Source organism: Trachurus japonicus, chromosome 15 (assembly GCF_045865225.1).
Source record: "Trachurus japonicus isolate A0001 chromosome 15, Traja_1.0".
Lineage (NCBI taxonomy): Eukaryota > Metazoa > Chordata > Actinopteri > Carangiformes > Carangidae > Trachurus > Trachurus japonicus.
The window spans coordinates 19,123,951-19,148,410 of NC_140921.1; the positions used below are offsets into that span (position 1 = coordinate 19,123,951).

At 38.8% G+C, this 24,460-nt stretch overlaps 2 protein-coding genes across 2 annotated transcripts; one reads left to right on the plus strand and one right to left on the minus strand.

Moving 5' to 3' along the window:
- The first annotated feature begins 2,857 nt into the window (after positions 1 to 2,857).
- Positions 2,858 to 5,618, plus strand: gfral (GDNF family receptor alpha like). Its single transcript, XM_085799243.1, has 7 exons — positions 2,858 to 2,950; positions 3,149 to 3,277; positions 3,700 to 3,855; positions 4,036 to 4,095; positions 4,213 to 4,528; positions 5,172 to 5,434; positions 5,524 to 5,618. The coding sequence occupies exons 1-7, from the start codon at positions 2,914 to 2,916 to the stop codon at positions 5,616 to 5,618; spliced, it is 1,056 nt and encodes a 351-aa protein (XP_085655369.1). The 5' UTR covers positions 2,858 to 2,913.
- Positions 5,619 to 10,788: 5,170 nt separating this feature from the next.
- On the minus strand, positions 10,789 to 24,008 carry hmgcll1 (3-hydroxymethyl-3-methylglutaryl-CoA lyase like 1). The gene is made up of 9 exons (XM_085800255.1): positions 23,710 to 24,008; positions 22,104 to 22,181; positions 21,499 to 21,606; positions 21,041 to 21,136; positions 20,701 to 20,849; positions 19,791 to 19,854; positions 19,013 to 19,201; positions 12,316 to 12,441; positions 10,789 to 11,926 (listed from the first exon to the last, which is right to left on the minus strand). Exons 1-9 carry the CDS (start codon positions 23,803 to 23,805, stop codon positions 11,822 to 11,824), a joined length of 1,011 nt encoding a protein of 336 aa, XP_085656381.1. The 5' UTR covers positions 23,806 to 24,008; the 3' UTR covers positions 10,789 to 11,821.
- Positions 24,009 to 24,460: the final 452 nt, after the last annotated feature.

A 24,460-nucleotide genomic window follows, 5' to 3' on the forward strand; every position in this document is an offset into this window, starting at 1 on the left:
TGTAAGAGAGTAGTTTTGATATTAGCTAGTAGCTTTGAGTCTCAATTTGAAAGTGAGAGTCACACATCAACATCCCATCAATAACAATATGCTATCCTACACGTCCAGGAAATATCTCAAATTTGTGCCCCCACTGGTAGCAGACAATCAGCTGGCATGTACTCCCCTCCCTCAGTTCATGTTTTTCCATTTATAAAATTTTGATTGTATGAAGATATCGTATTGGAATCTGTGTTGTTTTTCCATAGCTATATTTTTTAAATGTACTGTATTACAAAATGGAATGTATTATGTGAACTGCCATGTTACGTCTTGACATGCACTTTATACCTTTATTCTTATATTTATTTATTTGAGTGTGTATTTGACATTGGCGTGCACCATGATCAGTATTTGTAGGTTCTAAATGTGCTTATTAAATATTCCTGTAAGACTCAATTAATTTCAATTGACAGTGATGCAGTGTGTGTGCATATTTGGTTTATTAAAAAGCACAGACATTAGCCTCACATTTTGAGATTCTCTCAAATTAAAACTAATTTGTTTCATTTAAATTGTAAATGATTACGTTTCACATTTTGTACAAATCATTTGAAATGTGAAATATCTGACTAAACTACTGTATAACAAAATGTTAGTCTCAGACCAGTGTGTCAGAAAACATCAGTATCAGCATCAGAAATTCCCTGTGACCCTAAATGATAATACATGTTCCCATCCACAGTTCTTGAAAAGCACTTTGGTGGTGATGACATGTAATGTTGTGGTGCATTTGTTTCATTCTGCACAGATGTGTTTTGTTTACAGTGGAAATCCATTAACAAAGCTCCAGTTTTTGATTTTGTAATAGAATAAAGATTTGAGTATATTTTCAACATTTTGTCAAGGCTTTATGAGAATTTAACATTTTGCTTATTGGAACTTCTTTGTATTTCTATGTTTTTTCTCTCAATTTTGAAAGCTATGGTTTGGTGTTTAACAGTAATATGACAGTGTTTGATTTTACAAGATTTTCAGTGCAAATCATGCCATGTGGTTTGGTAGTCCTTATTAACACATAGTTACGTATTTATTTATTTTTACTGATATTGTTGTTTTGGTTTTAGTTTAGCATCAACAGCCAATTAGGACATATTTTGTACCATTACCAGGAGGCTCCTTTGTACTTGCTATTTTGTTTTGTTCAATCAGTGACTGTAGACCTTGATCAGCCTGTAAATTGACACATAAACTCCCATCTTAAATTAATTAGTCAATTTTCATGTTTAGGGTTTATGTTTTAGAAAAACATACCTGACATGAATGTATTACCAGTCAGTGCTTCACTGAGTTATGCACACAGTTATACTTACATGTGCTCAGCTTGATCTTATCAGATTGTTTCATTAGTCCCTTTACTTGATATTTCTGTTCTAATGAGGTCTGAATGTGTAATGATTAGTTTTTACTTTTTACTCTTCATTGTTGTTGGGTACAGATTGTAAAGTGGAGAATACCAAAAATAACAGCAACATAGGTTCAACATTTACCATTAAGACGTTGATTTAATGATTGGATTTAATATAAACATTGAAGAAAAGTAAATGCCACAAGGTTTGTTTTTTTTAATTATTTGGAGTTAGATTTTTTTATTTATTTTTTTATTTCAGTATGCACTACTGTACAATTGACACTTCACTGTGTCTGTTTTTTTTTTACACATCTTCAATTTATTTATTTATCAATAAAGTATCTGCCTTCATCGTTTATCTTCAGCTGTCTCTCATCTTTGCTTCTAGTCTCTCTCCAAAATACAAGTACAGTGCAATTTCAACTTATTTTCTGTATAAGCTTATAGCCAGTAGACCAGAGTTGGCAAAGGTAGCGTCTCGTCTAATTACTTCAAACACCGTAAAAAACAAACACAAAATGCTTCAAATCTGCAATTATTGCTCTTGTTTTACCAGCAGGGGGATGGAGGTGGGGGGTGGGGTACTAGATGTTCGTGACAGTTACTGTAACAGTCGCCTGTTACACATCTAGCAAACTGGAGCATCATCATTTAGAGTGTTTCTGGGAGCCAGGTGCATTCAAGTCCAAGTGCAATCTTATTTGCAGATGTTTTTGAGGGGATTGGACCCCTGGGGTTAGAGTTTGAGGGAAAATATGGCTCGCAGCTTAACTGTGTTCACCAGCTAACTTTTTTGGTTCGGCGCTGAGAAGGTAAATTTAGTGTACCATTGGTTTTTAAGTGTTTAATCATGGAAAACAGCTGCATTCTGGGTCTGGAAAGAGCCTGATGACAGACATGAGTGTGCACCAAAACAGTTCAGTGGCAACTAACAATACTGAGTTGAGTGACAATCATCTGTTAATGGCTGAGGGGTGCCTTAAAGAAGAGGCATGGAAATAGTAAAAGCTAACAAAATGCTGTAGCCGCTCTGATGCCCTGCTTGTGGTGCAATACATACAACAGTCTCCGGCTGCAATGAACACCGAGCAATGGGGGCGTGGTTTTTGTGATTCCTGATTGGACGGAGGGGCGGGTGTGCGATTCGAAAAAGAAATCGTTAGTCCAGTAAATCCAGCCGCCCGGGATGGTACCTTTAAAATAGCTGATGACGGGTCACAACCTGATTTCCAAAAACCATTACTGCACTGATAACTTTGTACATAAGAAAAACACAACCTGCGCACAATAATTCAAAGGGAGTCAGCCCAAAATATTTGTGTTAGTTGTTCTTTTGGTTTTGTTTTGTTTGTGAATTGTCTGTGTCATTTTATTACATGGTGTAAGGTACAGCCTCTAGTAAATGTGTTACATCCTGTTGACTGTGGGTGGTGTATCCCAGCTTAAGTGCATTCACACCACAGAGGCACGGATCAGCTCTACGAGAGCCTCAGCTGTCAACTCAGAGCTTTACAACAGCTATCATGCAACTCACACGTCTGGAAGCTGCAGTCATCCTTGGTGAGTCTACAGTCAACTGCCACTATGATATACTACGTTTCTGTATGGCTTGATTATGCTTACTTGATTTTTTATCATTTAATCATTTGTCAGGGCATGGGGGTTATAATAATATGACCCCATCCCCTTATAATACAGACAACAAGTTGTGTCCATGTAAAACATGCATTTCATGATTGTAATGTGTTTGTATTTCAGGGATTGTTATTCCTCATATATCCAGCATCAGTATTTCATCTGCGCCTCCTGACTGTGTGGCCACTCTGAATGTCTGCATGTCGGATCTATGTGTGAGGGAACGGGCATTTTACAACGGCATCTGCGAAAGTAACAGTGACATATTTCCAATTTTCTAATCCTGCTGCCGGGAATTGTAACATGTTATCCTTTCTAAAATTAATGGGTAATGAATTAATTTCATCAGGAAGCACAGGACATGCAACTGTTTAACCGAATTGCAACTCTCGTAGTAGGCTATGGCTTAAATGTAATAACCAAGGCAATAGCCTGAAGCAAAGCTTAAAATAGATTATAATGAAAAGGTCTTGACAAGCTTTTTGAATGCTTGATTTGACATTATATTCCAGATTTATGGTCATGTATATTTATATATCTAAACAGCTTTCACCTGTGGAATAATCAGAGCAGGAAGCATGTACTGTAGGAAACACCTGTTGCACAAACAAGATCTCACTCACTTATGGAAAATCCTGTTTTTCTGCTTCCCTCTTGTGTTTGTGTCATTCAAGATGAAGGCTGCCAAATAATAGGCTCATGGGGCTGTAACATGACCATCCAGACCATACTGGACCATTTTCCCTCTCTGCGAGGGTGTGTGTGTGCCTGGGAGGACGAGCTTTGTGACTCCATACAAGCGCTCGCCACACAATGCCACAGAAAGCCAGGTGCACTATTCTCAGTCGTCTCTGCGATAAGCATTAACAGCTGAAATTACATTTTTGTTTACCAAAGGCGATCTGATGTATGAACAAACACTATTGTGCAGCAGAGTCAAGAACAGCAGATTGGTTTTAACAGGCATTTGTTGTGAAAAAAGCTCATCAGGTTTTCTATTATTTACACAGCGAGTCGGCGGAGGAGGAGCACACCGATGGACTGGAAGTCAAGCAGCTTGACTGGCTATGGTAATTATTTTATTATGGTTTATCCACAACTGACAATGAAAAGTGAATTCAACGAAAACAAAAAGTGATGCTCATGATATCTAAAAAAAAAAAACTCTTTCACTCTCCTCGTCATAGCATATGATGCTGCTGGATCCTGCATTGATCAGATGCGAGCCTGTATCAGTGATGCAGTTTGCAACAAGTACCTAGCACCTGTTCTCCAGGCATGTACGGCAGATCTGTGTGATCCTGAACGCTGTCAGCGAGTGACTCAACATTTCCATGGCAGCTTGCCACAAAATGTCGCAGAGATGCTGGGCATGTGTGAGTGCGAGGATTCAGATCAGAGCTGTCTGCAAATGAAAAGTGTTCTTCACAGTGGCACATGTGGAGAGGAGACCCGGATCTGCCAGGACACAGTTACCCAGTGTGTCAGGGACAGTCACTGCAGGTATGTTGCTCCTCTGTCTCTACACTACGGTGGCCATGAGAGCTCAACACATACCACCTGAAGGAAACACATGCCAGTCGACAAAAATACAATAAATTCATTGTTTTGACAACACATGATTTGCAAATACTCACAACACAATAGAAGTGTTTCCAGGCGACAATGGCAAATGATGAACCTGGCTGAGACACATCTGTTGCTTTGTGACTTTTAGGTTAAAAGCATTGAGCAACAAGTGTGAATGGATGTGTCACAATACATTCATTCAGGCCGGGTTCACCCTTTAACTCTGAAGACACTTCAATTGTGTTGTGAGTCTTTGTAGGGTATACATTTTCAAATTGATCAAGATGTGTTTCATGTGTTGCTGTGCACTGAGTGGCCTGCATCATTATCAGCATCAGAAATTGCCTGTGACCCTCATGTGTATAAATTCAGCTTTTAACGCGGTATTGTTATAAAATGATAATGTTCCCATCCACTGTTTGAAAAGCACTTTGACGCGTCAAGCTGAGACACAGCAACCAATTTTCCTTTAATCAAATTTTAATTTCCATAGAGACTGTGTGGAATTTTTAAAATAATGGTCCGTTACTGCAAGGTGATAATGTAGTGCTGTATATTTTTGTTCCCGATTTACCAGAGACCTTTTAAAAACTTTCCAAGCTAAATGCTGGAGCTCCGATGAGGCTCTATGCAGCGACAGTGACCTCCAAAGTGATGACGAATGTTTCATCAACATGGATCCAGCCCTCGTTCTTGGAACGCATTCTGAATGTAAAATGGCCTTCTTAGCTACTTTGGGCACTCCACTTCACCATGCTTGTTCATGCGGAGGCATAAACAATGATGACCTGAAGAGGTGCAACATGATTCATGATGTACTTCATAACAGATCGTACTTCAGTGAGTAGCATATGGATTTACAGCACAAGCTTTTTAAAGATATAATGTGTTTATTGGAAATATTCTAAGGTTATTTATGCTCCATTTAGTGTCATCTTTGAAAAGCACTGGCCCGTCCAAACCTCCTGAATTCAATGAGTCTGAGCCTGGACACACATGGTTATATGGTATAATTCCATTTTAATTTCTTCACTATACACTGACTGTTGATCAATATACTTTTCAAATAACTGAATGTCACATGTTTTGTATTTTCAGATTACCCCCTATATGCTTTTGCAAGTGTGCTACTTGTTGGAATCATTATAATGATAACTCTGGCTGCTGTCAGTTACATTTGGTAAGTCTACATCAACAATATGTCACCACAAATGATGTTACGTCTCTGACATTGAATATTAACACTTTTGTTTTGTTTTTTTTACCTTTATGTCTTGCAGGATGTCAAGAAAAAGAAATAAAACAAAACTCCACCATCCAAAGAAAAGCAAAAGTGTTCTAATTCTGTGATTGTAATTTGTCCATCATAATCACAAATCACTTTAATTCATTTGAACACGAAAGATTCCCTGTGAGAAATATTGTGTCAAAGAGTTATTACCATTATCTTGGGGTTTTGATATTGCCTTAATGTCAGTAACATCGCAAGACATAAAATTATTCACTGTAGCCTATATGTCCTCTGTAGTGTATCTTTATGTCATTCTTGCTTTATGTCTTTTTGTGATGATTTATTGGTGCTCTTGGCTTTCACTATATCAGCTAATAAAACATATCTATGAGCACTCACAGTTTGTTGAATAGTCTCTGAGGTGACAATCTGTGTTTTGATCCAGGAGGAAAAAAATGTCTTAAAAGAAGAGGCTGCAATTTATCATTGTAACAGGTTCTTTTTAGAAATTAAACCAGCTAAAAATGTTTTACAGCATTTGAGGCTTTATATATGCTTTATATGCCCCAGGGACATACACAAACTAAACAAAAGAGACAACAAAGTAGGATTAAATAAAGAAATTAAAAAGAAAGTAGAATATGAGAAACAGCCAAAGATGTCAAGCTTCAGACAGAGAGCCAGGAGCATTTGAGGCACAATGTAGCACTAGTTAGTGCTTCAAATTGAATCTCAAAAGCAAAAGTCTGACAGGTGGAGGACAATTACATTGTTTGAAGCAACTTTTCAGAAAGCGCTTTCAACAAAGCACTTAGTCCTACATGTGGAAACAGACAGAAGCCTTTGGTCAGGCGATGTCAGCTCTCTGACAGAGAGACACAGAGACAGCTGATATGAAATATAAGCAGAGCCAAGACCATTTAGTGCTTTGTACAAACAAAGAAGATTTAAAAAAACAACTAATTTCACCTCAGCTGTACTGTAGCGTGAGGCAAGAACTGGTTTAATATGGTCCCTATTCTTCTTTGGAGATGTGAGCAATGACTAAACATAAGAAGCAGCAGACATTGAGGCCATGAAGGCATGAAGATCATTCCTAGGTCAAAGTCGCAGAGGACTGTGCAGAGAGATGATTAAAATATCAGATTAATTTTGCTTGATGATTTAGTCGATTGAACTTCAGAGCAGGAGATGTTTAACATGACTTGACAGAAGCAGAGGTGCCCAGGTGAGGGGCAAGCAGGGAAGCTCAATGATGTGGTACAAATTATAGAAATTTGGATTTAATTTGATTCTGTCTGGATAGATTCTTACCTTGTCTGCAAATGATATTATCTTATACCTGGCTCTCTAACTGTGTACACTTAAAAGCTTAAAAAAGGATGGGAGCAGAGGAAGGAAATGGTGAGATCATTGAAAACATACACTAAAGGTATCAAATGTACTGTCTGAAAACCACTCAGGCACATGAGAGATAGTGACACGACCAAGAACAAAGCACACAGCGCTGCACATAGAGCTCATGCTGCTTAGACGCCAAAGCATTCCTGATGTGAAACAACAGTACTTAACGCCAAATCAACCATGAAGATAAGGAAGTTGCAGGGAAAGTGAAGCAAGCTGAGGAGGGTTTTGCTTTGCTCTGCGTTTCTCCTTTTATTTTTCCATCAAACACTTATTGTTTTGCTCAGAAAGGCCTCCTCAAGCCTTTTGATTTCCTGGTGATCAAAAAACAATATCAAACTCGGATATATCATCTGGGGGTCCGAGGGGAGTCAAACGCAGAAGGTTTGGTTGAAATCGGGCCAGTGGTTTTGGAGAAAATGACCAAAAACCACACAGGCCATTTTGAAAATTTTTTGTCGAATTTTTTTTGACCAAAAATTAAAATTTCTCCAAACTCGGATATATCATCTGGGGGTCCGAGGGGAGTCAAACACAGAAGGTTTGGTTGAAATCGGGCCGGTGGTTTTGGAGAAAATGACCAAAAACCACACAGGCCATTTTGAAAAACACGACCACCCCGCAGGTTAGATTTTTTTTTTTTGACCAAAAATTAAAATTTCTCCAAACTCGGATATATCATCTGGGGGTCCGAGGGGAATCCAACGCAGAAGGTTTGGTTGAAATCGGGCCGGTGGTTTTGGAGAAAATGACCAAAAACCACACAGGCCATTTTGAAAAAAACGACAACCCCACGGGTTAATTTTTTTTTTTTGGACTTACAGGAAAGGAAGGAAATTTAAATCGAATGCAACTGGATTCATTATCAGTCATAGTTATCTCAAGGAAATTTAAATCGAATGCAACTGGACTTGGTTATTTGTCTAGGAAGACGTTTCACTTTTCATCCAAGAGGCTTCATCAGTTCATGTACGCATCTGACCAGGCTAGGACTGGTTATTAAGTGCTAGGTGCCATGCTAGGTCGATGATGTGATTGTTATTAAATAAATTAGGGTTGTTGAGTTCTACATTTTGGGTTTTTATTTGTTTAAAATTATTAAAAATCCATAGCTACTATGGACAAACGGATGTACAGTATAGGTGCACATATAGGTGATTATATAGGTGAACATATCGGTGAACAAATAGGTGAACATATAGGTGACCATATAGGTGATTATATAGGTTAACATATATGTGCACATATAGGTGATTATATAGATGCACAAAAAGGTGCACATATAGGTGACCATTATGTGTTTATATAGGTGCGCATATAGGTGACCATATAGGTGAACATATATGTGCACATATAAGTGATTATATAGGTGAACATATATGTGCACATATAGGTGATAGGTGAACATATAGGTGATTATATAGGTGAACATATAGGTGAACATATATGTGCACATATAGGTGATAGGTGAACATATAGGTGATTATATAGGTGAACATATAGGTGAACATATATGTGCACATATAGGTGGTTATATAGATGAACATATAGGTGATTATATAGGTGACCATATAGGTGAACATACAGTATATGTGCACATATAGGTGGTTATATAGGTGCACATATAGGTGATTATATAGGTGCACATAATCGTTGGTACTTCTTGAAATTTTTGGTACTTCTTGATGATTCTTTCCACCATTGACACTGGCACCTTCTTGTATCCTTTTCCTTCTTTTTTGGCATTTCCAATGTGTCCTTACTACACTGAGCTCTCTGGTCTTTGCCATAGCAAGTCTTGCATTGACATGAAAATGACTGAAATATCCCAAGCAAGTCAACTTTTACAGTCAGAAAACTGGTCAAAAAACTCCCAGAAACATTGAAAATAATTGTAAACACTTTACAGAACGGTTTGTTTGAACATCCTAGGAGGGAAACTGAATCCTACCAGCACCAAAGAAAACACCTGTGGGGACACTCTTCTCAGTCCACAGCAGTTGTAGGAACAATATAGCAGGAGCCTCCACCTGTCTGATAGCAGGCTGATCTCAGTATTGGGTAAATCCTCCGACACGACTCCTGAAACTCCTTCCAACCACAGTGGTCTCTGCTCTCCTCCAGGCAGGTGAATTGAAGAGGACGGTTCTCTCTACAATGGTGGCAGTGCAACAAACCAAGATAGCTATCTCGGCAGTGAAAAAACTTTTCACTGCCAACAATTCAAAACTCACAGAGGACGTGTGGACTAGCAAAGAGTCAGCGGTTCAACATCTCAACTCAAATGGTAGATGAACAGAAATTACATTTTATCAATAACTGGGATACACATTTTTTGGCATTGATGGACAGTCAATACACCGCTTGCCTCTGCCTCTCTTAACTGATAGCATGCTGCGTGCTGATGTGAACCCACTGACTATGCATGACTTCCTCATACAACCCCACATCAGATAACTCATCACTATCACTTTAAGCGACTGGACGGATTTCCTGTTCCAACAGTAATGACTTTAGTTGCTATCCCTGACTTGTCTGTAGCACCGCCAGCAGTATTCACTTATTTAGTTATATTCCCAAATCTACTGGATAGATCAGCTCAAAATTTGGTGCATACAGTAGCCTACAGTCATGTTTCCCTGATGATGAATTGTAATAACATTGGTGGCACAAAAGCTAAAAATAGACACATAGTGATATCAAAGTGACAGTGACATACCTCCTGAACAGCATCCTGACACATAAAGCATCTAATATCTCTAATGTAATGGCTGTCTGCATCCATCATGTAATTTACTGCCCTCTTGTGGGTAGTGTCTAAAAGCTAGCTTGACCACCAGCCGATAGTTTCTGTCATTTTCATTGGTGTCCAAACATGCACAGTTCCGACAGGTCATAAGCTAATATCCTTGAAAAGTTGTTCATCTTGGTTGTTCAGCCCTGATTGTCAATCTTTAAAAACCAATGCACGACACTGAATGTTAGAAAGTTTAAACAGCATTAGCCAAATCAATTATTTCTTATCTCTTTCCTCGTGACCACCTGCGAGAAATAATGTTAAGACAGGCCAGATAAAAGTGCAGGAACTCCTAAGAAAAAAAAACTCGGAAAGGAGATTTATTTTTCTTTAAATGACACCGCACTGGCACTGAATTTATTACTGTATAACTAAGACCTAGTCCTAGGCAGTAGACCAGACTTTCTAGGTCTATATCCTTCACATGATTCATCCTACTTGATGTCTATTATTTGATCTTCCAAAGCCTGCTCATTATTGCAGTCATCTGATTTGCATCTGTCGAGCACATAATTTTTTGATGAGTACCGGTTTGCATATGTGATCAAGATGGGCTATTGTGAGAAGGCAATTATCACATTTTAATACACTTATGCAAATGTGCCAGTTATCTGCTGCATCTATTCATTAGAGTTGAGTTTTTATTCAGTCTCAGAGTCCAGCCAGCTTTCACTCATGCATCTAATTACATTGTTTTCCTGCTGGGATATGAGGTGAAGAGAACTGACAGCAATGAAGTCACTGGATAGGAAAGCAGAGGTATCCTGAGTCATAGATGTCCACAACAGACCTTTTGTCTTTATTTACATTATCTGAAACTAATACATGAGGACATACATTATATTATTTCTTTTCTCAAGTACAATGTATATGGCATTATCAGATAAAAGCTTCAGATAAAAGTTCATTAAAATTCAGTGCCACATTTTGATTTTCACTGTTGCTATTGTTAAGTTTTACAGACAGACAAAACACGGATGAAAAGCAAAGACATCTGACTTCCACAATAGCTTATTTGATGGCAAAGGATTTTTTATGGCAAAAACAGTCAAGGGACACTTCTTTAATAATCTTTGGCAAATCTGAGGGCAAAAATACTTAAGTTTAGAGGCTGCTTTTCGTGGATGTTTTTTCTGTAAGTTTGAGAGGAGTCATCTTTCTGGTTACTACTGCCACAGAATCTGAAGCTGAACATATCTTCAGAAGTATCTGAAGTCTGCATAAGGAAATATTTATGTTTATAAAGCAGCAAGGATTCTTTTTGCAGTATTATTCAAATGAAACGCATTTTGGTGATAATAAACTTCAGCACACAGCCAAAGCAGACTACTAAAATATTATTCTGTTACTTAAGGCCACAAAGCTTTGCAATGTAATTACAGTACTAGTAGAAATTACTGACCTCTACTGGGTGTATTTGTCAAACCCAAATAAAGGCAAAAAAGTGAAAAAATAGAAGTGGAAAATTACGTCAGTAAAAATGTGTGTTTATAACTAATCAATCTAGACCTGTGTGACAGAGGACAGTCTTAGAGTCAGTTGTCCCCATTTAGTTTTCAAGCTGATATGACCTCTACTCTCTCCTTTGCAGTGTCCAACTATATGCAGCAGATAATAAGAAAACCAACATTCAGGAGAACTTAATGGTTCTTCAGCTCTGAATAAACAAAAAAAATGTAACAATGCACTTCAAATACAGCGGCATAGGCAACAAATTGGAAGGCAGCAACAAGAGGGGAAGCACTTCAAAGGGAGCAGGGGGAAATGTTTAAACATATTCCTCGACTGAAACACATCACAACATTCTGCCTGTGGCCTGGGCAACTTTGGAGTTTGTCTTGCGGCGTAAAACGTTGCAAATGAAGTCACCAGCCTCTATGACTTTGCTGAGATCTACACCCTGCAGAAAAATAGTCGTATTATCAATTAAAATGCAACATCTCCAAGGTGACATGATGTCGGTGAGGTGAACAAATAGTGGCAGAACGAAGGATGTGAATGGATAAATGCAACAGGTGAGAGAAAACTAAGGTGTAGTGAAAATATTCTACCAGCAGGGGTAGGAATTGTTAAATAAATAGTTCCTGAGAAGGGCCATGCAACACCGTAGACTTATGCAAGTTCTGTAAAACTACTGATATTATAAAATAAACATTTACAGAGTGGTATGTTTGCACAGCGATCTGTTTATGTAAATGAGCTTGGAATGATTGTATGAGTTTCGCTGATGTGTTTGGGAATTTAAAATACAGCAGGTCTGCCCCAATAGCACGGCACAGACATACTTACAGTTTCAATGCCCATGCCATGGAGCATGTAGAGAACATCCTCTGTTGAAACATTGCCAGATGAACCTTGAGCGTACGGGCAGCCTCCCAGACCAGCTACTGCCGAATCCACCACACAGACCCCCATCTGCAAAGACACACAAGAGAGACATTCAGCAGCTCAACACAGACTTCACCTCAGGTAAAGTCCTGGGAACAAAGATCCTTGTTCTGTTGAATTGTTCGAGGTGCTGGCTGTACGGCCACACGCTGCGGTCGTGTTTTACAGCTGTTTAGGAGAACTGTGGACTTATGTCTTGAAGATGAGTGGGCACAGAATGTCCCACAGTATGCCTTAGTCATCCTCTTTGTCAGTTCAAACCACCAGCACCACATAATTATGGCCTTGTTCATATGAGAGGAACATTATAAATGCTGAACAGAACATTTCATATGTTTCTTATTCTCCTGGTTACTCATGTTTTTACAGCACTACTCTGCCCTTAACCATGGGGATTCACTTTCTTGCCAATGAGAGGATGTTTTTTCCTCGGCTGGATGGTGTCCTATTACACTGTGCCAACAATACAGGAATTGTAACAATACTTCTCAAATGTGTTCTTATTTCAGAGATTTGGTTCATCGGCTAATTATAATCAATATTTTAAGGGAGGATGTCCTTTTTTCAGACTTAAGTATCAAGTGACCCTAACCCTCCATACGAAATTTGATCATGTGTTTGCATTGTGTTTCTTTTTGTTGTTGTTGTTGTTGTTTTTGCCGCTTAGGAAATACAACCATCCTAAGATGAGTAGATGAACTTGAAATTTCTCTGAAATGAGATACTACATGAAGAGATAAAACAGCAGCACTTTATCACTGTCCAACCTTTGTTTTCACACCAAAAAATGATGAAGCCAGACCTTCGGTTTTTCAGAGTCATTACAAACTCAGGTCTCAGGATGTTTTCCACATGTCCCTGGGATTGTCATGAGAATATTAAAGATGTTTTCCAGCTTCCGTGGCAGAGCCAGATGTCAACGGATCCCACAGTGAGACAAAATTAACACGCTGATCCTCTCAGTGGCATTGGGTCATGAAGGACTTTTACCTCCATGGTGCATGACAAAGAAGGCTAAATTAAAAGAATCTCTGTTGCCTTTTTTTCCTTTTTTTTTTGAACAATGCTGCTAATTGGTTGCTTTTCCTCCAGACAAGAACCTACTTCTTCCAACGGCTGTCTGAGCCAGCCGTAATTGCTGTTTGTGTTGGCAAGAGGAGAGGAGGAGGTGGGGTAGAAGGAGGAGGAGATCTACTCCGGTGTGTGTGCAGTGCACAAGATTTCCAGACCTTGGTTCAAGCCAGAGCAGGATATTGTACTAGGCAGAATTTTTGTAGTATAAACACAGAGTTGTAATCTACCATGCCAATCCTCTCGCTTTCAGCTGCTAACCGTGTAAGGCCAGGGGTCTTGAGCATACTGTTTCCGAGAGGAACAAAACAGAGCCTTCAGCAACGTGCCCTGCTCCTCTGGACAGTAATCACGCAGGGATTGGTGGTCAGCAACTCAAACTTGCCAATGCTCAGTTAGATTCTCACTGCCCAGAAACCAGATGTGCACTCAGTGTGAAAAAAGCCATATCCAGTGAGCTGTGGCTATATAAAAACAATACATTCCTGGGTAACGACACAGTGCATTTTCTAACTTTGCGTGATTGGGGATAAGCTTGTTGACATTCTACACACTGAGTGGACGAGGCTGAGGATGGACGTGCTCCCATTTTGGATTTATAACTGCGTCAGCAAGAGAAAGAAAGAACGCATATTCACTGTGGGATATGCAGGAGTGATGCTTTACCCACTACTACATAAACTGGGAAGCTGAAAGAAAACTGTCACAGATCCACTGCTGACACATATATAACCTCTTTCCAGGAACCTGAAGCCCAAAGCCCAGATACTGTAGGGCAGCTGCGGGAGATAGACAAAATAAACATAGAGAATAAATAAATGACATTTTTTTCCTTCATGATTTACTAAAGCATAAAAATACTGAACCATGTAATCAAATCATTCATCTTTATACCTCCTCAAGCATCACAGAGTTTTGACAAAATTTTGACCACAATTTAAAATCCTTGTGCTTTTAAAATTATTCAAATTCATGTTCTTCTGTGCTTTTTTTGTGTGGCCAGTAAGAGGGAAATTATATTAGCATATCTAACTTTATTACCCCCCCTAAAAAAGAATTATGTTTTAGAGCTGCCAGAACGACAGAAAAATAAATCAGCATCCAAATGACAAGTTGCCATAGACACTGACCGTGCCAAATGCACCTGTTTGTTTGTTTATTAGCCAACTCTTAATCTTATCAAAAATGCATTTAATATTTTTTTTTATAAATATACTTGATTTCAACATTTAAAAATATTACAACAGTAGACTTAGAAAGCTGAGCTCTCTCACTCTTAGCACTTCCTATATCTTTGTGACTTTTGTGTGAGTTGGTTAATGTATAAGGGTCTAATGTGATGTGATATAGTGTCCACAATAATTTGTACTATACATTAGTCCATTCTTGTTGTAACCTCTTGCATGTGGTTTGATGCTGTTCTGTTTATTTAGCCTATAGTTTGTTTCCCAGAAGCTGCAAGTGAAAGTTGAACCCATCGACACATGTACACTACATTAACGTTCATTCATTTGTGGTGTGCCTAATAAATAATATACTGTATATTAACAGAATACTGTATATTAACATACTGTAAGTGTATGAATACACTCATCTTATAAAACCATTTTAATGTTGCAAACCTAGTTTTTGCAAAAGATCATTCAGTTTCACAAAATTGGTTATTTTCTATAAATATTATGTGGTGATTTGATTCTCTTGATTATCTAGCTTCAGAGACTGTCATTATTCATTTTTTGTTGTTGATCATGAGGCTTTTCCATTTCACTGAAACGTGACAATGATACTATTAATGTTTACCGTGATGATCATGATGATGAAGAACATACAGTAAATACATCAATTTTATATTGTCACATCAACGCCCACTAATGAGGCCAACATAAAGGTGTACTGAAGCTGTAAACATACTCAGTTCATCAATGACTGTTACTGACCCTGCACAGCCCAATCGTGCCTCATGGAAGAAAAAAAAAAGTGCAGATGAATGTTATTGTCAGCGGAGAGCTCAAGTGTGAGCACAAACAGGTTATAGTGTATTCCCCAGCTGCAGCACTACACAATACACCAAAATTGTGGGTAAGAATAAATAATATTCTTTGCCAAGCCTGTGAAATCTAAGTACATACATTGTCATTGTGTGACCTGCCAGGAGTAGGTTAGTAACAAAGCCCCCCCAGACCTCATGAGAAAAAAAAAAAGGTACAAAGACTGAGGAATGTCTTTATCAGGAACAAAAGAGGTGACTCAGGGCTGACAGCGCTGGGGGAATTCATTTCTCTCCCAGTTGGTGGTGTGGGCTTCTGGCACACAGTAATGAAAAACTATGATAAAATCTTTCATTTCCATCTTGTTTATGGGTGAGCAAATGGTAGGCTAAATATCCACGGCTGCTATTACTCTCTGTGGCCATGGGGCAGCTGTGATGAATCATTTTAAGTAGGAATTTCACTATCCCTCTGTGCTTCCTCACTCCAGCGTAGAAAATCTAAGATAACTTTCTAAATATTTGCTATTTTACACATGGACATTGTTGAGCTTCACTTCTGTACAATGTTACAGTGTTACAGCTGACCATCACCATAGATAATCGACATTACAGTGAACATACTATTCTCCAAATTGAAGCCTTATTGTGTTTTGTGTCCCGAATGAGTTTACGATATATCATGACTTGTTTTTTTTTTGTTTTTTTTAGGATTTTAAGAAGTTAGAGATACAAAAGTTCCTGCTGAATTTCATAATGTGAATACTGATTTTTTTATTTTTATTTTTTTACAAATTCTCCTTCTACACTAAAGTTTTGTATAGAAGTTTGGAATGCACATAGAAATAACAATTATCCTAATTTTATTTGATCTATTTAGCAAATTAAATATCAGGAAATAAAAGTGTGAAATGTGTGAAGATGTATTTCACAGTACTAATATTGACGTTCTTTGTTTGATGGGCGTGAGACCCTTGTTAATGAATTGTTTTCAGGTTTAAAACATCTTGGTCTCTTTTGTTCTTGGGTGATACTTTTTCTGACTAAACATCATACCACAGTAGCTAATTATGCAGCCATTTACACAAAGGAAAATTATCTTCTGCACACCAGACATTTACAGTCCTATGAAACAAAGTGCTCCCGAAGTCTTCTCAAGTTGGCTCTGCAGCTGCGGTGCCATTCATCACGTGCTCCGCAGCCAGCGAATGAAAGGATCATTTTCCACTGGCCTTTAAGCACAGCATTGTCAGAGTTCAACAGCCAAGCGACAGATGAGTTAGGAGCCCCCCAGGGCCCTTCTATCCACCTACCTTTCTGTTGCTTTGTACAACAGACACTGAATAGGTGAGCCTTTGTGCTGACCCCCTCACATCTGTTGACCCACCCAGCCCCCAATGAGCTTCCTCCTCTGCAATGACAATGTGCCCCAGAGAACTGATACAGCCATATCTACGTTACCTCTGTTTTATGTCTGGATTTATGTCAGTTTTACACTCGCTACGGGCAAAGTGCTGAATTCACTGAGGTTTACAAGCTAATTACATTTTTGTGAGTCGCCAATATTCGAGCATATAACTGTAACAGTCTGTGAAGTTCTGCAATAGCATACATGTATACTATGATGGGAGGGCCCTTTGGAAATATCTTATGTTCATTAAGATTCTGGGATTTTTCTCTTTTTTTTCCACAGGGCAGTTTGTGAATCATCTTACTTTGTGGGACGGCTTAGATCATGTTTCTTAATGCCCCTCTTCCTTGTTGAATGATAGTCCCTGGTTTTCTGTGTGTCCCATTGTGACCTACACATTTGTTTTGGGCCGTCTATACTCGCTGAACAGAGGATACATTCATAATGTCGTAAACTGACACATTGCCATTAAAGCTGAGGGCCAATTGGGGTTTACGGAGACTTTCATAAACATCTTATCATACTCTACATACTCAAAATGACAATATTTGTTTAAAGGAAGGCAGTCGACTGAAATTTTATTCATATTATATTATGTTTATTCATTCTAGATGTTAGAGGCTTGAAAATACATAATTTCATTTCAAACAACTTCACCTAGACTAAATGGCTTAATTGATGAGAATTTAACTTCCTTTGCCTGATTCCCATGAAATAATATTTCCATAACTCTTATAAAAATGAAGAAAAAAAAAGCTGTCTTTAAATGTACTGTAAAATTGTCTAAAAAGATGGATTGGGAGCAACTTAACATATGATTATCCCCAGCAGGAAGAATGATTTAGTGCCTCAGAAAAGACTTGTGATCTCTACGATGTTGGCAGTTACTTGAGCAAGTTGAAAGATATCCTGGAACAAGAATCAGCACCTCAACTTTGCTTCCACATCTGGTTGCTCCTCTTCATGTCATCATGACTAACAACACTGATGTATGCACAGGCTGGGCATTTATCCACGATGGGCCGCAAGAATATTTATATTCATCAGAAGGAGAAGGATGTGCATGTAAAGGAGAAGGTGCCTGAAGAATCCTCGCCAAGCCACGAAGAAAGCACAAACCAAAGGCTGTCAGGCAATTTAACGTGAGGATGTGAGGATCAAGAGGATGATGCACTGCTGTCTTGTGCTTGTACAGTGGAGAAGCTGCACTTCCAACTGCTGCCTCTTCTCCTGTAATCATGCCAGCATTCGTAAGCCCTCAGACCTCTGTAACAGAAAGTACTACCGCTTTTCACATCACTCACACAAAGATCACGAGGATTCGTCCTCTGCCCTACATCAAAGCTCTGTGACTCACACCTGTCCTCCCTGAATGATCAGCGCCCACATCTTTCTTCTCTTCATACAAGCCTGAGACATTTGCAGAGAGCCCTTGCATTTGCTTCCTTTCACTTGAGTTTCAGGGACATCAGTTCTCTTCTTCACTCTGTTTTAAAAGATGCCTGATATCTCCTAGGTTTTGAAAATTTTCGAGTTTTTTCCACTGCATTTTCCCAGAAATCACGGGTCCATCCACTCTACTATTGGAGCTGCTCCACCCCATTTACATAAGAACTTCCAGGAATACCAGGTGCTTTTAGAGTGACAGCACAGTCCTGACAGAGAGCAGCACCTTTCCCTCAGCCTCTCCTAGAAAAAATTTTTACTTTGTTTTTCTCTTTTGCTCTCACTGTGAGTGTTACAGTAATGTTTTTGTGTCTCATGACCCTCTAAAAATAAATTTATAATGAGCATGTTGTGTTCATTTTGGTTGCTACAATCACTTTTTACATCAGAGAACTGTTAAAACCATGTAGTACAGACAATCAAAGTTCAACAAGTTGATACAGCCAGGCAAAATGAGGTGAATGTTTCAAAGAATGTGAATGTTTCTCACAGATTTTTTCTCTCTTTTTGTCAAAGTCAATATACTAAATCTATATCTCCACTTTTCCCTTCTGCCAGGCTAATTACAAAATAGAAATCAGTCAACACGGATGATCATTACATAATCAGTCCTTATTGTCAGTATAGTAGCACTATTGGTAATTTTGTGTCGATTGGATGTATTGTATATTATGAAGTCTTACCTTAAGTGCAGTTAGGATGTTGGGCAGTGCTTGTCCATAGGTGTCATGGCAGTGAACTGCCAGAGCATTAGTGGGCACCTCCTTCATCACACTCTGTAGCATCTTAAACATGGACCCTGGAGTACCGACACCGATGGTATCCCCCAGTGAAATCTCACAACAACCCATTTCATATAATCTCTTTGCCACCTAAAGAGAAGTAAAAATATGGCAAAACAATGTTTACATTTACAGGAAATCATACAGTGACAGAATGGTTAGTGCATGTCTGATATGCAAGTATTGTTTGGTTTTTCATTGAACATTAATTTGTCATAGCTAAATATATTTCATTCTGTGATTACGGTGGGAAATATGAAGAACTGCCTCAGTGCCTGAAACCGAGGACCCATGGCTCAGATTTGTGATGCACATGGGAGGTTTTAGTCAACATCAAGTTTCACAGTTTCACATTAGTTTTTGCATTGCAATACAAGTTCAATGATGCCAGATAAAACAAAAGAGCTCAGCTTCGTTCCCAGACAATTATGCATGCTGCTGAGATAAGAGCCTGCTCTACTGTAGTTTAATGAAACAAACCTCATCTCATAAATTTATCTTGCATAATAAAATGAGAAAAATACATTATAAACCTGGCAGTTACAGCGTAGTTACTTAACCTTGACCAATGTAAGCTTGTAGTATGTACTGTAAAGGTTGAATAAATGATGATTCATTGATTATATATCCCCTGAAGGTTTCAGACATTGAAGAAAAATAAGTAAATAATTAATCTCACCTCAGCAACCTTAGAAGGTTCAATGTGTCCCTCATGGGGGCATCCAAGAGCACAAGAAACATATCTGAAAGAAGAACTTTTTTTTTGTAACATACGATAGCATGCAACGCTTCTGCCTAACTAAAAAACTAGTGCTGTGGACAGAGCACCATTTTTCTCTAAAAACTGTCTCTGAATCTATTATTTAATTATGGGTTTCATATTCCTGATAAAAAATATGTGTTTCACATTCACTGGAAAATAAATCACCATTTATGAAAAGCCAGATATGGAGCAGCAATTTTCTCTTGTCTGTTGTTGTAACATGAACATGTCCAGTTTAAATAAGGATAAAGAGCTTCTGGAGCCCTGCTGTTGATTCTGATGTGTTCTGGCCTTTAGCGATTTGGCCATTCATCAGTTTGTCAGCGAGATATCACAGAGGAATCCAAAAAGATTCACATGAGATCTGATTCACAGATTGGTGATTAGAATTTGGTGGTAATCCAGACTTCATTTCTATCACATTTGTAAAACAATCAACAGTATTTGGCTCTCACAAAGTGACAGTGTTTAGACTAATCCACTTTTGTTGTGATGTGTTTATCTTTTTTGGACGGAGAAGCTAATGTAATTCAAGAAAACATGAATTACAGTCTTACTTTTCCATGCATGACAAAAGGCATGGCTAAATTCAGTAACTCCATCTGGACTTGTGGTTTTCGGATGCATAGATATAGCGTGGTGAACATCTGGAACTTTGCTATAAAGGTATCATTACTGAAGTGTGTTTTCTTCTACTTATAGAAACAGTATTTTAAAATGTTTTGTTTTCATTTGGAGCAAAAAGGATAAATGTGACAGTCAGAGCAAAATCAGCAAGTGAGTAAATGTGTTTACAATTGACAATTAATATACAAAGAGTACTGACCCGCGGACTGGAATTTGTTGCTGTTTGGCAGTGTTAATGACTTCCTCAAACCTCACCATGCTTTCATCAATCGAGCAGTTAATGTTTTTTTTACTGAAGGTTTCAGACGCTGACCCAAACACCGCCACCTCGGTAGCACCAGCTGCAACCTTCAAATAAGGAGAGAAAAATGAACTCGTAAAACTGTTCTGAGCGCAGCCTTGGAGTCACACTTACGTAAGCGCAGAGTATATGTGAAAAGACGATGTAGTGCCAGCAATTAACTCAAATTGACAAGTATGGGTAAACAATTGTGCTTTGTAGCAGAAATCTTGAGGCTGAATTGAAAATTAATGCTTACAGCGTCCTGGAAGCCTTGCATGTTAGGTGTCAAAACAGGGTACTGAATGTGAGGCGCTCTCTGGATTCCTCTGAGAACCTCAGTGTGGTCTGCCATCTAAATGACGGAGGTAAAACACATGATGCAGAAAAATAAACCATTAACATCATCTGAACATGTTCCTGAGAATACATGAGTCATTCTGCACCAATGTTTTCTCATTTTTGCGATCCTTGGCTGACAGAATTCACATTTCTCAGTATTAAGAAAACATGTTTGCTGTTTTCCGGGGAAGTAAATAGTGGAACATTTTATGACAGGGAATGAGAAGGCAACTAAATGATGTACATCTTCAAATATTTTTTTTACATGGAGGATAGAGGAACAGATTTTTTTCTTCAGTAGTAGTATGCAGACGAGAGAGAGGGGCTAATAAATCACTCAGCACTCTTTCGCTGTGCACAAAGAAGAGTTATTACCTGCGGTACCCACTTTGAAGAGACAAAGCTGGTGGCCTCGATCACAGACAGGCCTGTGCGTGAGAGCATGTCTATCAGCTGGATTTTCACCCCTGTCGGAACAATTTCCTGGAAAACAATGAAACTGAAACAGCTCTTTCTGGATTTGATTCCACTCAAAATGAGAGGCACAACTCAGATAACTTGCAGATTTCTTCTTTTTTTTTCTTTTCTGCAAGTCACATTGACATTGCTGATATTTTTAGATCTTTGAAGAATATAGACTGTAGCTCACAGTAACATGTTGTGGTAAATAAAATTATTTCTGCGTCCAGTGCAATCTGTAAAACCACTGGTGTGCAATAAGGAAATCATAAAGCTGTGACATGCTAAGAAGAGTAAACTAAGCCAGAAGTCGTGTCATCTTTCCTATTCAATTTCAAAGTAAATGTGAAACACATGCTCCTGGCAATTATGGCATACAAGCCATATGTTATGAATTGTTTTATGAATGACAGACACAGGAAAACATGGGGGTTTCCAGGGATGAGCGTGTATAGTAATACAAAATGAGGCTGCATATAAATGAGATTCCTGACTGAAATGATGGTAGGCTATATACCTACCTTTTCATTTTGAAGTCCATCTCTGGGCCCAACCTCCACAATTTTAACAAACTCTGGATACTCATGTCCTGTGATGGTCTGACAAAGAGAAACAGAAAAGAGAGTTTAGAAAGAAGAGGAAAAACACTCAGGACACTGAACACAAGCACTTAGTCATCCTTTTGGCATTGGATGCTCCAGATCATGTCATTTCAAACATGAAGAACTCTTTACCTCAAAGCAAAATGAAATATAAGACCCAAAACATACCTACTACGCTTGTCAGGCCATTAGGATGCAAACTCATATGTGTCACAGTAAAAAGCTGGGAGGGATACTGAGGGTAACTCCACAAAAACCACAGGGGGATATTCTGAGGATGAGGGTATTTTTCTAGTCTGAACCTCATCACTCTCAAGAAAAAGCTCTGATGGAACTCAAACTTGGGACCTCAAGAGAGATCAGATTTTGCACAATGTATCATTAACTAACTTCAGCTAATTTAAGCTAGCACTAGCTGACCAAAAAAACCCAAAACCTTAACTTTATTATTTGCGCACTATAGGGAGCAAAGAAAGCAAACAAGCTAACAGCTGGGAGCTTATTTAATTGTTACTAGAATCGGCTAGAATTTCTTTATTTTCATTGTACAGTGAAGCACAATGAAATTTGGATGCATCTCTCCGGGAGAGCGCAAAAGCCACTGTGTGTGGATGCGCCGCCATGTTGACATTCCAGCTGATGGCTAAAAGGGTGGCAATCTGCCATGTATAGGCCTACACATGATTTCACATTTTTTCTAAAATAATTTATAAACTTTGTTACGTAATAGCATGTAAAGCGCCTCAGTGGCTCCCCTGGTGGGCAATAGGCATGTCATGTGTTATGGTTGAGTCTTACCACAGCGTTTGACCAGTGTCTCTTCCCCAACTTAAATGTCTCTCTACTGTAGCTATGAAAACAGATAAATCAATAAATAAAGCAGTAATGCCAATATGGCATAGGTTAATATATAATTAAGATTCATCATAGCATAACATGAAAGTAAAAGTTACAATTCAGGGCTGCCACCTGCCACAAATGATTATTTTTAGTATTTTGATGGAGCTCTTTTCAGTGGATCAAAACCATTTGTCTCTAAAAAGACAAAAGTAGCAATAAAATCCCCTCCTTATTTCCTTTAAATCAAGGTGACATACATTTCTGTTCAAAACTCATCAGACTTGAGAGTCTGCATTATATTATCTTTTAAAAAAGAAGTCTGTTGACTTGTGAATCAATTAATCAACTGATTGTTTCACGACTTGCAGACACTAAGAGACACTCTGTTAGTACAATTGCATTAGAGAAATATTGTTTTTAATCATCTTTTGTCATATTACGGTCAATTTAGAAATACATGACATCATTTTTCATTCTTAATGATAGAGAACCCCATGCATCCGTAAGAATAAAGCAATATATAGGCTACATAAGGCAGAGTTTCATTTGAAGAGGACCATTATATAAGCAGCATGCAGCATCAGCTCTGTCGTCAGTGGCTGAGTGCTGCACAGCCTCTCTGTCATGAGAGAGTCATGTGGCAGAGCATGTGCAGCAGATTAGGAACAAGAAAAACGACGCCCACCTTCTCCTCCTGCAGCCAGCGTCTCAGCCATGGGTAGTCCTGGACAAGTTGCTCATAGCTCAAGCAATGCTTCACTGTTGTGGGTACGTTACCCATCCGAGTGGCTGCTGTTCAGCCCTCCGCACGTCTGTATCCTCCGAGGCTAACTTGCAGGCTGCTGGAACCAATATAGCAAATTAAATCTTCAGATCAATATGCTAATGGAGGCCTGGACGACGGAGGGCCTTGCTACACGACGAGATGGAATTAAGGGACGGACAGTGGAGGATGATTCAGCAGTTGCCATGGCAGCCACATCCCTAGCAGGGAGGGGATCAAAACAGAGAGGGGAGGGGGGGGAGGGTGGATGAGGAGTGAGAGGGAGGAAATGGTGTGAAGCAAAGTGGCAAATGGAGCGATATGGGAGATTACTGCTGCACTCTGGACTGGGAATTCTTGTGGAAACATTTTGAGGAAAGATGTAACATGTGCATCCAAAAAACGCAATGCAGGTGCAGGGCAGGAAAGTGGAACTATAAGGAAGGAAGAGTTTGCATAAGTGATTTATTAACAGACTGAGTGCTGAGTGCTTTCTTCACTGTGGAAGCATTTAAAACAGCCCTCACTAAAAAGTTTTATAGTTATCTTGATTCAACAACAAGGTCCGATTCACCTCCCTGTTCCAGTGAGAACTGAAGGCTTCAGGGAAACATGCTGCTTTGATTGATTTCCTGTGACCTAAACATTTGAGGGCTTTCCATTGCCAGACGTG